Source organism: Oncorhynchus kisutch, unplaced genomic scaffold (assembly GCF_002021735.2).
Source record: "Oncorhynchus kisutch isolate 150728-3 unplaced genomic scaffold, Okis_V2 scaffold908, whole genome shotgun sequence".
Taxonomy (NCBI): Eukaryota; Metazoa; Chordata; class Actinopteri; order Salmoniformes; family Salmonidae; genus Oncorhynchus; species Oncorhynchus kisutch.
In genome coordinates, this window is record NW_022262853.1 from 101,845 (window position 1) to 118,030 (window position 16,186).

The 16,186-nt window shown below is 44.4% G+C and overlaps 1 protein-coding gene across 8 annotated transcripts in view; it reads left to right on the forward strand.

Annotated features, from left to right (window-relative positions):
* LOC116363056 (uncharacterized) overlaps nt 1-15,608 on the forward strand; it is a 40,718-nt gene extending 25,110 nt beyond the window's left edge. For 5 of the 8 annotated variants that reach the window (XM_031816976.1, XM_031816978.1, XM_031816979.1 and 2 more), the window contains 13 exons: nt 314-466; nt 1,696-1,754; nt 2,266-2,469; nt 7,073-7,155; nt 7,844-8,036; nt 8,127-8,414; nt 8,562-8,680; nt 9,076-9,112; nt 9,361-9,635; nt 10,692-14,299; nt 14,544-14,797; nt 15,138-15,225; nt 15,368-15,608. In XM_031816976.1, the coding sequence (XP_031672836.1) occupies nt 397-466; nt 1,696-1,754; nt 2,266-2,469; nt 7,073-7,155; nt 7,844-8,036; nt 8,127-8,414; nt 8,562-8,680; nt 9,076-9,112; nt 9,361-9,635; nt 10,692-14,299; nt 14,544-14,797; nt 15,138-15,225; nt 15,368-15,543 (5,454 nt within the window). In that variant the 5' untranslated portion in view covers nt 314-396 and the 3' untranslated portion in view covers nt 15,544-15,608. Of the gene's footprint in view, nt 1-313; nt 467-816; nt 973-1,695; nt 1,755-2,265; nt 2,470-4,116; nt 4,268-7,072; nt 7,156-7,843; nt 8,037-8,126; nt 8,415-8,561; nt 8,681-9,075; nt 9,113-9,360; nt 9,636-10,691; nt 14,300-14,543; nt 14,798-15,137; nt 15,226-15,367 lie in introns of those variants that run through there. The other 3 variants (XM_031816982.1, XM_031816981.1, XM_031816983.1) reach the window with 3 other exon arrangements.
* Nucleotides 15,609-16,186: the final 578 nt, after the last annotated feature.

Sequence of the window (16,186 nt, forward strand, 5' to 3'; positions counted from 1 at the left end):
AATGATTAACCCTAATGGTCTCAGATCAGCAGTAGAAAGAAGTAGGCCTAATTATTTTAGGTGTAATCTTCAAAGATATTAGGGGGAAATAAACACTGTACCCAAATCCACGTTTTACAATGCTCCTGGGAAATGGGTAGGCCTCCACCTATAGTCCTTCACAGTTTTACAGCTGTGATATATTTATTTATTTACATAGATCACATACATAAATAAATATGATAGCTGTAGGTAGCGTTGAGATAAAATTCCCATATTCTATTGCTACTAACATAAATCCTAATATATCATGTTTTCCTCATTTGCTCTGTAGGAGGTTCGTCATATGAAGGACATTCAAGTGGATGTGACCCCTAACCTGCAATAGGGGCTCAGTGAGGTGACAGACATCCTGTAATGGATCTCCAGCTAGTGTCTGAGGACCTGGAGAAGGCTGTGTCTACAGCTGTGGGGCAGGACAAGCATGGTAACCTAACCTCACTGTATGAAGGATTTTATTGTTATGGATAGTCATCTCCAATCTGTTCAAATATCACTGTTGTTGATAACACACATTACCAAAATGATTCACACTTGTCTTCCTATTTCCACATAATCTGTCATGGTTCCCCACCCCAACAGGGCATAAAACCAACCTCTCTTTATTGCTACTGCTAATACACCCAAATCCAACAGCGTTCGAGTATCTTATTGCTTTTCTTCTAACCCTGAATGGCAACATTTTATCCTAGTACACAAGCATGTCACTTTATCCATCCACACCCACTCTACTGCCGCATGGCCACTGCGGCTGAGACTTTCACCCTCTCGTTACAGGTATAGCAGGTAACCAACCCCACCCGGGTCTTACCCCCTAGGACTTACCCTTTGCAGGTACCTGCCTGCTCGGGCTTACCTTCTGGGACTCAACCTATTCCGGGACTCGACCGGTCGTAATACAATGGGACTACTGAATAAGCTCAGGCTTTCTAGGTTCGTACCCTATAATTGGTTCAGCCTACGACTCTCATCTCCCCAAGATGCCAGAATTAGTGATAACGGGTGTAGGAACTGTGCCTACCTTGTTTCTGTTTCACTGATTCGGAATCTCTAGTTCGACTGCAAATCGCGGTGAACCCTGCTCGCAGTGCCAACTGTTAGGTTCTAATTCTCAGAGTAAAAACTCGACGGACACTATGAATGCTTGAACCAAGTTTATTCTTCCCAGAGGGTCAAGACAGCTGCATTAGACAAAAAACATATTCACACAAGCACTGATATTTAATCCTCTCTCCTATGCTGAGTCTCCTCCTACACATCTAAACAGTCAATGCATCTCTGTTGCTAGACAGAACCTTAGTGATATCTGTTCTTCCTCACTTCATCTGACCTGACCGCTACCCCAAAGTGCTCACTCCTCCCCAACTCAAGGCTGACATGGTGATTGGTACCAGACTGTGTCTCTTCTCATCCCAGAGGATCCCACCCATAGGATGCCTGATGGCTAACAAAAACATATCCTGACATAATGTAAACGTTATACATTAAGCTCTCTCCCTCAGTGACATGAATTCGTAGATTTCATATTCTCAGAACCCAACAGTAGGTTTTAAGGTGTGGCTGCATGTTTGTCGTGGACGCATCGTCACTCTTGATGTTCTTTTTCCAAGTCTGAACTGGCCGGTCTTCTCTTTCCTCGACTAATTGAAACCTCAGGGACAGACATCCTGAACGAATCTGATGTCAGAGCTCCCATCAGCCCTCTACACCTCGCTGTGAGTAAAGCCTACCAGCTCCTGTAGTGGTCTCCATATGACAAATGGCACCCTATTCCCTATTTAGTACACTACGTTTGATCAGATCCTTATAGGCCCTGATCAAAAGTAGTTCACTACATAGGGAATAGGGTGCTATCTGGGATGCAAGCATGGTGTAGATTTTCCACAGGAAGTTGACTGTCCAGACAGACTCACACACCATATTCCGATCTATTCCTGATTAGTGTAAAATACATGCATATTCCACACAGTGATGATGAGGATGATTTCCTTATTTTGCCATTTGAGTTAATCGTAATTGGCTGTACGCGCTCACACACAGAAAGAGAGGGGGAGGCTTGTTCTGATCTAGGGATGGGGCCATTGAAATACTAGGGATGGCTTTGGTGTGGGATCTAGCATGGAATATAAATTATGCCCAAATATACCTATTATGATTCCTTATTATTTAATTGATTATAAATTATTCAAATCCATTCTTGTCTCCCCTCCCTTCCCTTCCTCCTAGGCGGTGACTTTTCACGAGGAGTGCAGCACAGTGCCAGCTTCCTGGTTCGGGAAGGTAAGGGGCGGAGCCATGTCCACCTGGTGGCGGCGTCCGGACACATCGGGATACTGGGGTGGCTCCTACACACCGCCCAGTCAGTGTGGACCCTCCCCGTCATCACAGACAACCAGGGCTACACGCCACTACACTTGGCCTGCTACAACGGTATGTACTGGACAGAGGGACAGCGAAGTGGGCCAGAGGCCACAAACAAATACACACATAAACATAGCGTGTCTTAAATCACCACAGTCAGCTTCAGGAGGGCACGAACCGAGACAGTCCGCACAGGAACCTTAAGAGTCCCTCAGACAGAGAGAGAGAAGAGGGAGGGATAGGGGGAGGCACAACAGGCCCACACTCATCCTCTCATACCACCAGGTTCCCTTCCAGCAGATACTGCACTTCAGAGGAACTGCTGCTGCTATACCCCATCTTTACCTTTACCCACAAAGGTCCTAAACGGTAGAAAGTGTCCGGCCAACAGACAGACGCACACCTTATGACGGCAATAACCTGTAGTCCAAGGGGATAGTAGCACTTCACTGAGAGCAAAACAGACAGGGACCAAAAGATGTGGAAGAAGCATTTTCAAAACCTGTTTTGACTGTAGAAATTGGGCTGAGTGTTTGTGCTGAGAAAAGACATAAGGAGTGATGTTTCATTTAAGTTTCATGAGAGTGATTGTCATGTTTATCCGCACACTAAGACAGTCAGAACGCACCTAGCCTCTTGTCTGTAATCCATGTGGGAGGAGGGGAAATCATACATTTTGTATGAACAAATATTTTTATAAAATCATTCATGTCTTAAGCTCTGTGGGAATAAAAAAATGGTAGCATTTGCTCTGATGAGTAATTGTAAAGATTTAATGCATCCCAAAAGGAACCCTATACTGAATAGTACACTACTGTTGAACAGGGTCCATAGGGTTCTGGTCAAAAGCAGTGCCATTTAGGATGCTGGTATGTGAACAACAGGACTTTTTGATGGGACATATTACATTATTAAACCTACCTGTCCTTTGGCCTCTAGAAAGTAAATGATTAATTAATGTATTCTTTCTTGTGATATTTATGTCATCATTTTGTGCCTTCGTTAGTTACTGAGGGGAGGTTAGGAGAGTAGGGGCACCTGTATGAGCGACAACAATGATGCACACTAAGTACTACAATGTTTGTGAAAAGCACTGATACTATCCCGAGGCATGTGAGGTGGAAAACATGTCTCCCTTGGAGAGGAGAAACACTGTACACCAATGGTAGGACAACAGCATTTAGATTTTCTTCTGTTGGAAAATAAATATCTATATTATCTGTCTTTGGTCTTATAATCAATGTTTTTTAACAGGTTTTGCTTGCTTTAACTTTAAAATGAAACCTCTCAATCATTGTATGTGATTGAATGTTCATATCCCCGTTTTTGTCTCTTTTTGAAAATCATTTTAACTGGAAATATGTGCAATACATTTGCTATGTTCACCAAATCAGCAACAAGAGATGATCTTTCTTTTAAACGGATGAAACTAGCATGTACATATGAAATGGTGACTGAATTCGAAACTCCCATGAATTCTTTCAGTATCTGAAGTTTGCTGTATATTTTATGAGTAATACATGTTATTTAATGATGAACTCTGGGTTATCGGTGTGGGTTATATATTTTATTTTATTTTGCATTGCGTCCACAACATTACATTTTTAAGGGCAATAGTAGCCTACATTTGTGAACAACTCGCAGGATTTCCATGCGTGAGCTTTCAACCGCTCAGGGCGTTGCATCAGCACGAGATCGGAAGTGCGTCAAATCTGTACAGCATTGTTACGTCATCACTGATAAATGTTGAAACTGATGAGAAACCGCGGGAGCAGTTCAGTCTGATTCTCGCTAGTGCTGGAGGAGCGTTCATTTTGGCAAGGAAATGTGCTGATTTTGCAAGGACGTGGAGAAGAAAGAGTTCAAGGTATGCATGTTATTTAAGCAATAAGGCCCAAGCGGTTGTGGTATATGGTCAATATACCACGGCTAAGGGCTGTTCTTACAACCCGAAGTGCTAGGACACAGCCCTTAGCCATGGTATATTTATTTGATTTATTTCACCTTTATTTAACCAGGTAGGCTAGTTGAGAACAAGTTCTCATTTGCAACTGCGACCTGGCCAAGATAAAGCATAGCAGTGTGAACAGACAGAGTTACACATGGAGTAAACAATTAACAAGTCAATAACACAGTAGGAAAAAAAGTCTATATACATTGTGTGCAAAAGGCATGATGAGGTAGGCGAATAATTACAATTTTGCAGATTAACACTGAAGTGATAAATAAATGATCAGATGGTCATGTACAGGTAGAGATATTGGTGTGCAAAAGAGCATAAAATAAAATAAATATAAACAGTATGGGGATGAGGTAGGTAAACTTGGGTGGGCTATTTACCGATAGACTATGTACATCTGCAGCGATCGGTTAGCTGCTCAGATAGCAGATTTTTGAAGTTGGTGAGGGAAATAAAAGTCTCCAACTTCAGCAATGTTTGCAATTCGTTCCAGTCACAGGCAGCAGAGAACTGGAACGAAAGGCGGCAAAATGAGGTGTTGGCTTTAGGGATGATCAGTGAGATACACCTGCTGGAGAGCGTGCTACGGGTGGGTGTTGCCATCGTGACCAGTGAACTGAGATAAGGCGGAGCTTTACCTAGCATGGACTTGTAGATGACCTGGAGTCAGTGGGTCTGGCGACGTATATTGGCCATATATCACGAATCCCCGAGGTGCCTTATTGCTATTATAATCTGGTTACCAACCTAATTAGAGCAGTAAAAAATACATGTTTTGTCATACCCATGGTATACAGTCTGATATACCACGGCTTTCAGCCAATCAGCATTCAGGTCTCAATCCAACCAGTTTATAATTATTTTGAAATCCCCATTTATATTAATTACTGTGGATTAAATATTGTTAAATAAATGAAATGATGTGCTATTCATTCTGTAATATCAAACTACAAATTCTATGGCCGGGGAGTCATGAGAGTTGGCTAAAGGTACAGTAGAATCTGTTGTGGGTCAAATGGGGGTCTAGGGTCAAAGGCTATGACACCACCTTCACATGTACGTCCTAAATGGCACCCTATTCCCTATGTAGGCTAGTGCACTACTTTTAACTAAGATCCATACACTGGTTGGCTGGTCTTGAAAAACATGCGTGCGCTCATCAATGGCCGGAATGCGTGTATCTTGTTATGACTCAACCTCAGCTAGCAAGTGCTCATTATGCAAATGTATTTGTTTGCAATGAACATTTAGAGACTAAATATAGTTTACATGTTGTCAACGTTCTAAGCGAACCCTGTCTATTTACTTTGTCTATTTTACCCAGTTAGTTACATGCCAGTTTTGTTGCTAAACAACCAACCCGTCTTTTTAGCCCCACGGTGGAGGTGTCATAATACCCATAAAACCTTGCGGTCAAACAGGGAGGGAAATGGTTCCAATCGTTTTTCCCCCATTCATTTTTCCCATAGGCAATTTCAGAAACACATCAAATAAGGGTTGTGTTTCATGTAGGCTTACCCTGGTGTGCCATTTTTAGAACCATGTAAATCTCTCACGGACAAGGTGACTTTTAGCAATACATTTGGCTCTATTTACTCTCAGATTCGAAATTTGTAATTAGCATCAAAGTAGACATGCAAAACTACAAATCCCTGCAAGCTCCTAAACGGGTTTAGGAGGTTTTGTGTCAATTTTAAACTTGCACTAAACATTTCACAGAATTGGCCATTTAAAGAAATGTAGCCAATTTATTAATTACTACATTTAGCTAACATTAGATAGTTAATCAAGAGATTCTTACCTTTGCCTCGATCAGCATGATCATCGTGGCATTTGTAGTTCTTTATGATAGCCACATTAGCAGATAATTAGCATTTCATTTTTGGGGGGGTAAATACAGGCGAATATATTGATAAAAGTCACCTTGTCCTAGAGAGATGTACAGTTATCAAAATGTCACACCAGGGTAAGCCTACCTGAAACACAGCCCTTATTTTAAGTGTTTCTAAAATCCACTATGGGAAAAGTCCCTGTTTGACTACTATGTTTTATGGGGATGTTTTATGGGGATTATGACTCATTCCTGTGGCACTCTATAGGGCTCCGGCCAAAATAAGTGCATTATATTGGAAATAGGGTGCTATTTCGGACACAAGCATAGATATGATGCATTATGATGTGACCATAGAAATAGAATCACTAGAAAGGATAGAGTCTCTGATCACGGCAATTTGACTGGTAAACTGAACTGTACACCTGACATGATGTTCTGATGATTCTATTTCTATGCATATGATGCATTATGATGTGACAATTGGAGTGTTGGGTTAATGGTGCTTTCAAGGCAAGTGATCTTGGTCAAATCATGACTTCCGTGATCTTTAGGTCGGAAATTTGGAGCTCTAAAGAGTTGCCAGAGTTTTTGTCATTTTTTTGTTATATCCAATTGGTAGTTACGATCTAGTCTCATCGCTGCAACTTCTCAAAGGTCGAGTCAGGAGTCCTCCGAAACATGACCCGCCAAGCCGTGCTGCTTCTGACTTGGAAATCCAAGTTGGATGACTGTTGAAAACAATTTCTCCATGTCTGAGTTTTTTTTTCTTTTTCGGTTGTCTTGAACACTCTGAAGTCGGAAGTCCGTTGTTTTCAACACGGCCAAAGGCGACACAGTAGGTGACATCTAAACATGACTTTGTGCTTGCTGTCTTTCAGGAGTCAGAGGTCAGTGGGAATGACCTCACCCTCATAGACCTGGGTGACCCCATCATTGACGGTGATGTTATGAAGGAAGACAGGTAAGTGATTTACACTAATGACACATTTGTGACTGGTTACAGGATCACATAGGCCTACAGATACAGATTATGTAGTAGGTCAAAGGTCACCGCCTACGGAGAGGTAGGCCCAGAGCCATGTATTTAGAGAGATGGGACATCTATCTGCATTATGTTCCTTTCTAGGGAGTTTTTCCTAGCCACCGTGCTTCTACACCTGCATTGCTTGCTGTTTGGGGTTTTAGGCTGGGTTTCTGTACAGCACTTTGACATATCAGCTGATGTACGAAGGGCTATATAAATAAATTTGATTTGATTATGTTGCATTTACATCAAAATGTATACATTACATGACACAGTATAATCAAAGATATCCATATGAGCGCTGGCTCCCCATGCGCAATATTGACATTTTAAACACTAATATGTACCTGAACATCTATTTTATAATTGACTTATAATGAAAGGGTAAATGAAAGGCTCAAAGGCGCTAACATGGAGTCCTTTCTAAAAGTTTGCCAAATTCTCTAAATATATAACTCTGGATAGGCCGAGTCATCTCAGAGTATTGGAACCATAGAATTCCAGTGATTCTATCCTAATTCTAGAAGGATTCATTCTACTTCTATGATTCTACTTCTATAATTGGAACACATCCTCACACTCACATTATAGTGACCTTAGAGAGATTCCTTTTTCTGTATCACAGAGAGGTTGAGAGACAGACCAAGTTGGAAGAGGCTGTTCTAGAGACAGATATCCCAACTCTGTCACTAGAGGCTGATGGAGAGATTGAGATGCAGGAGGCTGATCTGAAGACAGATGGCACATCTCAGTCACAGGAGGTTGAAGGAGAGAGTGAGTTGGACGAGGCCATTGTCATCCCATCTCAGTCACAGGAGGTATGATGTTTTGTGCTTTAATGACGCATTGAAGATTAAAATGACAAATTAATTGACCAAGCTTGAGCTAGTAAAGGTCTTCTAATCCAGGAGGCCAAAGGAGAGAGTGAGTTGAATCAGGTTGATCTGAAGACATCCACATCAACTCTGACACTGGAGGTCGAAGGAGAGAGTGAGTTGAATCAGGTTGATCTGAAGACATCCACATTAACTCTGACACTGGAGGTCGAAGGAGAGAGTGATTTGAATCAGGTTGATCTGAAGACATCCACATCAACTCTGACACTGGAGGTCGAAGGAGAGAGTGTGATGCAGGAGAGTGATGATGTAGAAACAGCCGGGCCATCTCAATCCCAGGAGACTGAACGAGTGGCAAAGGTAAATGCTTCCAGATAACAGTGTGTGTGTGTGTACATGTCTGTTTGTACACGCAGACAGTAGTTCGTAAACAGACACTGCGTTAACAGTGCTATGGCGAATTTGATTGAATTCCAGCCTAAGTCTGCTTTCTGTTGTCCCCATCAGGCTGCAGTGGTGACCTTCACTACCATGACCCGCAAGGCTGCAGCCTCCCAGACCAGCCTCAGCAGGGGAAAGAGAAGCTACCCAGACCTACACACCTTTGTGCAGGACATGAAGGATGGGTAAGTTGTCTTTGGTTCCCCGTGCATCCCCTAGATATGTTCCCTATTAGAGCCTTGGTCAACAATAGTTCCGTATTTAAGGAATATGGGCCATTTGCGACGTACCCATAGGGACAATCTCAATTGCATTCTCCTAGAGTTCTCTCTTCCCGCCTCCTTCTCAAAACCCATTGGATGAGAAAGCCCTCCCTTTTGTCCATCTCGTCCAATGGGTTTTGAGAAGGAGGTAAGGTGTCTCGTCTCGGGCAAATACAAGGGACTCAACTGACCAACTGACCAATCAGGGATGTTTGGATGTGGCCTACTTCCGTAGAGGTCCATCCATAACGTAATCTAAGAGAATAGAGGTAATATCATGTAGTTTATTTGTGTACCTTTTTTTATTTACTTTTCAGCCATTGGAATCTGCTGAGTGAGAATATGCGTTCCGGGGTGAGTTATAGTCACTTCTAAAGTAGTTCATGTTGGTAAGATGGACCAAACATTCCAAACTCTTATTGGTGGAAATCGTGCAGGACCTTTAATTCAGAGGAATTCCAAACTTTTTCACTCAGGCCCCCCTTTCCAGCATTGTGGAACATCCTGAACCACTGCTTTAATTGACTAGCTTGAGTAAACACATGGTGCAGCAGTGCAGCTCTGTTAACAAACTAACTCTGTATGGTCTTTTAACATTTCAGATGAGCAGAGATGAGTTTAGTGCTAGGTGCATGGATATTACAAATTGGGTAATGGAGTCTACATCCACTGTGGTCGTTCCCGCCCTTGACCTCACCATGCAGATCAGGCTCTCTGATTCGTCAAGCTCTTCTGGATCAGGAAGCAATGTGGCTAGAGAAGTGACCTCTCTTGGCCGCAGCGTCAGATTCAGCTTTCGTGGTGGACCCAGTAGACGCACCAGTTCAAGAACTACTTGCAGCACACAAACTCCCACGCCTTTCCCCTACTCTCACAGGTACCTACCCCTATCCCCTCCTCTCACAGGTACCTACCCCCTCCTCTCATAGGTACTTACCACTATCCCCTCCTCTCACAGGTACCTACCCCTATCCCCTCCTCTCACAGGTACCTACCCCTATCCCCTCCTCTCATAGGTACTTACCACTATCCCCTCCTCTCACAGGTACTTATCCCTATCCCCTCCTCTCATAGGTACTTACCACTATCCCCTCCTCTCATAGGTACTTACCACTATCCCCTCCTCTCACAGGTCCTTACCCCTATCCCCTCCTCTCATAGGTACTTATCCCTATCCCCTCCTCTCACAGGTACTTACCACTATCCCCTCCTCTCACAGGTACCTACCCCTTTCCCCTCCTCTCATAGGTACTTACCCCTATCCCCTCCTCTCATAGGTACTTACCACTATCCCCTCCTCTCATAGGTACTTACCACTATCCCCTCCTCTCATAGGTGCTTACCCCTATCCCCTCCTCTCATAGGTACCTACCCCTATCCCCTCCTCTCATAGGAACCTACCCCTATCCCCTCCTCTCATAGGTGCTTACCCCTATCCCCTCCTCTCATAGGTGCTTACCCCTATCCCCTCCTCTCATAGGTGCTTACCCCTATCCCCTCCTCTCATAGGTGCTTACCCCTATCCCCTCCTCTCATAGGTACCTACCCCTATCCCCTCCTCTCACAGGTACTTACCCCTATCCCCTCCTCTCATAGGTGCTTACCCCTATCCCCTCCTCTCACAGGTACTTACCCCCTATCCCCTCCTCTCATAGGTACTTACCCCTATCCCCTCCTCTCATAGGTACTTACCCCTATCCCCTCCTCTCACAGGTACTTACCCCTATCCCCTCCTCTCATAGGTACTTACCCCTTTCCCCTCCTCTTCTTGTAGGTTTTTCTAAAAACATTATTCCCATGTCCCTTGTTATAAGTACAAATATCCATTCCAGATCCACCTAGAGAGAAATACTACTTAGGTACTTCCAAATTCTTGGATCATATTTTGTATTTTGTTATCATGTACTATTAATTTCTGTTGTGCATTCTGCAGTTCCATGACCTCTTTGCTGAGTGTTGACGAAGAGCGATATGTCTCCTCACCTGAGGGTGGTGATAGAGAGATGAGACACAGACCCCACTCGGCACCACTGAGTTCTGTGTTTGGAATCTCTGAGGATTCTGTCTTCAACATGGTCCAGAGAGGCCAGTCGCAGAGTGAGATCGTACTGTCGTCCAGTTGGAGTAGACGGGAGAAATACAGACCTGTCAAAATACCAACGGACACCAGGTTTATGATGGGTATTGTAGAGTTGGTAATGAACCTTCTCAATTCCAGATTGGCTGAGCTAATGCGAAGTTTCAGTCAGGGAACTCTAGGTCCGCTGTCTGGTAGTATCTCAGCAAGTCAGCAGTTTGCCCAAGAAATGCTAAGCATGGTGTCTGCTAAGATGTATTCCCATGCCATAGAGCATATTGCGCACGGCCACAAGTCTCCCCTTGAGTTAGAGAGGGAGCTTGAGGCCATATTGGGTCCTCTGGCTGGACAGGTTATAGTCATCATCATAGATAGCATCTTTAAGGCTAAAGCCAACGGAAGAAACGAGGGACGAGCGACCAGCCCCTTGACCTATTTTCTCACTGCCATCTCAGCAGAAATACAAAGCCTAGTTGTTCAGAGATCGGCTAGCAGACCGTCCACCAGACTGTCCAACAACGACCCACTGCTGAACGTTTCCAAGTCAAAGGTCTTAAGATCAGTTCTGCTCAAAATGGCAGAACTCTTTGGCCAAGGTCCAAGTGAAACCTGTCTAGTTCCACTAGTCCAGAGTCAGTCCAACAACTCTGTTTGCGACTGGACTCTGAATGCAGGCACCGTTCATCCAAGTCAATTTCTGTCCCACAACAGAATGACAGAAGTGTCATCCGATGTTGTGGATCTTGTACTTGAGGTTTTTGGGATAACAGGATTTTTGGATAGCAGGAGCCCGTCAAGGCCACAGAGTGCCTGCTCCTACAACTCAGCTAATGGAGCAATAGATATGAGAGCTCTTGCTGGGGACTTGGTCAGACAGGTGTCTGTCAAACTCAGACCCTTTGTCTCTGAGAGTCAACTCTCCACCATGTCCATGACAGATCTGTCATCATCTATTTCTGACTCCACCTTGAAGCAGTTGTGTTGTAGCTCTGCTGTTGCTGCAGCAACTGTCTGTCAAGCAATCAAAATGGAGCTCGAGAACCAGAGACCTACAAACCTGTCAGCCAGAGACCTACTATCGTCTCTGGTAGAGAGCATTGAGGACATGGATATTTCTGACATCCTCCAGGGCCCGTCGGCCATTTTGGAGGAGGCTGCTATGATTAAGCACCCAGAGATGTCCACCTCGACAATATACAGGTCTCTGCTTCTCGACTCATCTCTCGCCTCCTCTAACATGGTCACTGAGAGCATTATCTTCAACAGCCCACGCCCATCAGAGGAGAATGTGAATATTCAGAATGTGCTCCCTGTTGATAAAGTTGACATCCTCCATGGTCAACCAGTGGAGGGGTATATCGTCAAAGCTGAGCAATGCATCACTCAGGTCATTCAGGATGCAGCTGTGACATATACTGGCATGCTGGATAAAACCGACACTTGTGGGAAACTGTCGGAAGTTCTGTCTATCTGCGTTTCCGCGGAGAATATTGAGGATGCATCCTCTGATCTATTTGGTGGAATTATTTCCGACCTGCATGAGGTATCTGAGGTCAATAAGACCTCCATGCGTACGAAATCAGGTCGCAAAATGTTCTGGATGGAAGTGAGTTCAGGTTCCCAGAAGATTTATACCAAAACCCTGGACAAACTGAGGAAGCTTTTCACCTCTCACCTTCTCACTGAGGGAAAAAATACTCCTGTGCAAATTGAGTTCTATGACACTGGACTACTTGTAACTGAGACCACTGTGGAGGTATCTCCTGTACAGAAGACAGACAGTAATACCTCTTCAATGTCCTCAGCCCACCAGCTCACCCTCGACACCTGCACTAAAGGGGTCATCAAACAGGTGATCTCGGTGCTGAGGGTGGAGACTTCAAAGGAAGTCAAATGCGAGAGCATGTCAAATGCATCCTTCGACTTCAACCAGAAGTTGGACTCTATAATTTCGAAATTGGAGAGCCTCACCATTTCGAGTGAGTCATCCAAGATTGCCACGCTCACGCGATCTCGTAGTGTAGCCAGCAGAACCTCTAACATTTCCATCCAGAGCTTTCACAGTGCTGAGTTCCGAGCTACGGCCAAACAGATTGTGCGTGAGGCCATTCTCAGAGCTGCTAGCGAAGCCAACTGTTCTTTGCCACAGAGCATGCCTAGCAGCACCTTCTCACACCATGTGGTTTCTACAACTGAAGACATAGTGAATATGATCATGCAAGACCTTGAAAGTCTATCCCAGTACACAGTGGAGGACGCAGACTCCTTCCCACTAGGAGAGAAAAAGCTGCAGTCCCAGCTCAATCCCAGAGTTGTCTTTGACACCTTATTGGATGCTGCTCAAACCATGTACCACAGAGTAAAGGACAGACTGAACGTCTTTTTGTCTTTTCCACCCGTGTCAGTCACCACAGCCAAAGATGTGCTGGACTCCACCCCTGTGGAGACACTCAGATGCTCAAAGTCCCCTGACACTGCTCTTGTTAAGGACAGGAGCCGCCCTCCGTCTGTGAGAAGTGAGAAGCCATTTTCAAAAGTCAGTTTGACTAAAAGGTCTAAAGCCCTTGTGTCTTCGAGTGGCTCCTCCACAGACCACCATGTAATTGACACATGCAGTGAGGATGTCACTCTGAGTATGTCAGTTGTGAGCGACACCAGTTTGAAGAGAGCCTCTCCTCTCCATGGTAGTGGATTGAGTGCAAGTTGTGAACCTCTTGTGGCTCTACAAGACGGAACAGTGGCAGTCAGCCAAGAAGGCTTTAGCAAAACTGCAAAGAAGACGCTCAGCTTGATCCTAAATGTGATCAAGTGCAGATTGGCCAACTCTGAGAGTTCATCTGTTGGGCAGAATGCAAGTGAGGAGTGTCTGATAGCCACTAACATGTTAGACTCTCTACTGGAGAGCCTTGACCTGTTGCCTGACATGAGTGCTGCCAATGAGATCACAAGGACAGAATGCCATACCTCTAACGCAATGGACAAGACAGGTTCACAGTCAGCGCTTGTGAGTCAACAAGAAATAAACATATCTGACACCAGTATCATAGTGAAAACTATAATGGACACATTGAAGACAGACGACCCAGAGATGACTACAGCAGAAGAAAATCTGGATAGGCTCCTGTCAATTGAAGCCCTTCAAGATGCGTCTGGCAACCTGATCGCAAAGGTCCATGGTCTCATTCAGGAGATAACCATAAGCCGCCAGCTTCAATCCACGACTGGCCACAGAAGCCTCTCTCAACCAGCGCTGCCAAAGCCAGCACTGAGGAAGCTGTCAAAGGACGATGCGTCAGAGCTCATTTACAGCTTTGCCCAGACTTCTGTTAGCAGACTCCTGGGACAGTGTTTGGGTAGGCCTATGCCACCCACCGCTGACAGGGTTTTGGATCAGGTCATCAAGTTGATGACAGACATGGTGATGGACAGCCTGACTGATCTGTCCAAGTCTGCAATGGAGGATGGTAAGTGAAAGTACCTCTTCATCTGCATAGGACTTCATTGTAACATGATGCTCACTACATTGCGTTTTATGATGTGAACTTTGCTGTTTGCGTCCAAAATGGCACCTTCTTCCATATTTAGTGCACTACTTTTGACCAGAGCCAGACCCTATGGGCCCTGTTCAAAAGTTGTGCACTATAAAGGGAAGAGAATGCCTTTTGGGACACAGTGACTGATTTCCATTGTTGCGTCCTCTTCTCCCAGTTATTGTACCCAGGTCGGTCACACCAGCTTGCTCTTCTTACTTAGACACCAGCCATGCCGCAAGTGACATCACTCATGGTGTTGTGGCTGACCTTAATGCTACTGAGGAATTCCCTGCCAGGGGCCTTAGCCCAGCTGATGTAAAGGCTGACGGCATGGCCCACCTTCCCTCTGCCAGGGGGGAAGAGACTAAGGAGAACAGGAAGTGGCATTTCCTACCCAAAATTATCAAGATTCCAAAGATCAGGATTAAGGTAGAGGGCTCAGTGTCTTTAGATTACCTCTGTAAGGCAGGGCTGAAATGTACCCTACAGATTCACTAAACCCCTATTGTCTCTGCATTAGAACAATGCTGTTGTCATTGTCTTTAGGAGGTTGAGTGAGGCCGCTGTAATACAATCCTAATATACATGGGATAGAGTCAATGGCTGTGTCCCAAATTGCATCCTATTCCCTATATAGTGCACTACTTTTGACCAGAGCTCTATATGCCCTTGTCAAAAGTAGTGCCTTACGTAGCCAATAGGGTGCCTTTTGGGATGCATGCCATATATTTTACACAGGCTCAGTTGTCCTGATGTGTTTTGTCAACAGCTATTCAAGACAAAAGGGGAACCGAAGAGCCACCCTGAACAGGATTCTCTGCCTACCAAACGTCTCAGAGAGACTCGTATTTCACAGGGTAAGTGATAAGCATTGATTATGTCATATTGATGTATCACCCTATGGCCAGCTTGTTAAAACGGTGACTACAGATACAGGCGGACAGACAGGCAGACAGATACACACATTCATTTTCTGATTATGAAATATTCTTATCACAGATGCTGAGTGTGAGGTTCTATCCACTTCCCCACCCAAGGAGGCCCTGACAACCACACTGGCCCCTGCTCCCCAGGAGTCCCAGTCCCGTAAACGCCCTCTCATAGTCAGGGTGTTACGAGCTATCTCCAGAGCCGTCTCCAAACCATTCAGAAAAGCTTTTGGGAAGAAGAATTAGCCAAATGCCGGATTTTATTACTATTTTAATCAGAGCCTTTATTTAATAAAACATTACTGCATTGATTTCTGTCTATAGTCGTCTTACTGTTTGTGCAAGATAATGGTACTTCAAACCACATCGTCAAACATATTTATAGTGAAGCACTTCATATTTTTTATTTTATTTAACCTTCATTTAACTAGGCAAGTCAGTTAAGAACAAATTATTATTTACAATGACGGCCTACCCCGGCCAAACCTGGATGTATAAGATGAACAGAGAACACTTTGTAACACTTTCTATGAAGCCCATATCTATAATGCATACACTCAAGTTTACTCATCATTGGGAAAGGTAGGCCAAACGGCCTTTACTTATCATTGGGAAAGGTAGGATGTGTTTTGGACACATCCTTTCTGTGCTCTAGCAATTTAAGAACAGATGCCTCCTTCCATCAGCCGTAGGCACCTTGTTCAGTATCTGTCACTTTACAGTACTATAGTTCATGATCTGGTTCTACTTAGTTTATGACATTCCTCCTCGTTCTTATAGGCTGGAGCAGACTTGGTTTGTCTCAAAATAAGACCGGTTTAAAATAGTTTTAGCCAGTTAAAGCAGGGTTTACCAAACTTTTTTTTCAAGGTGAAGGGGGAGGTTCGGA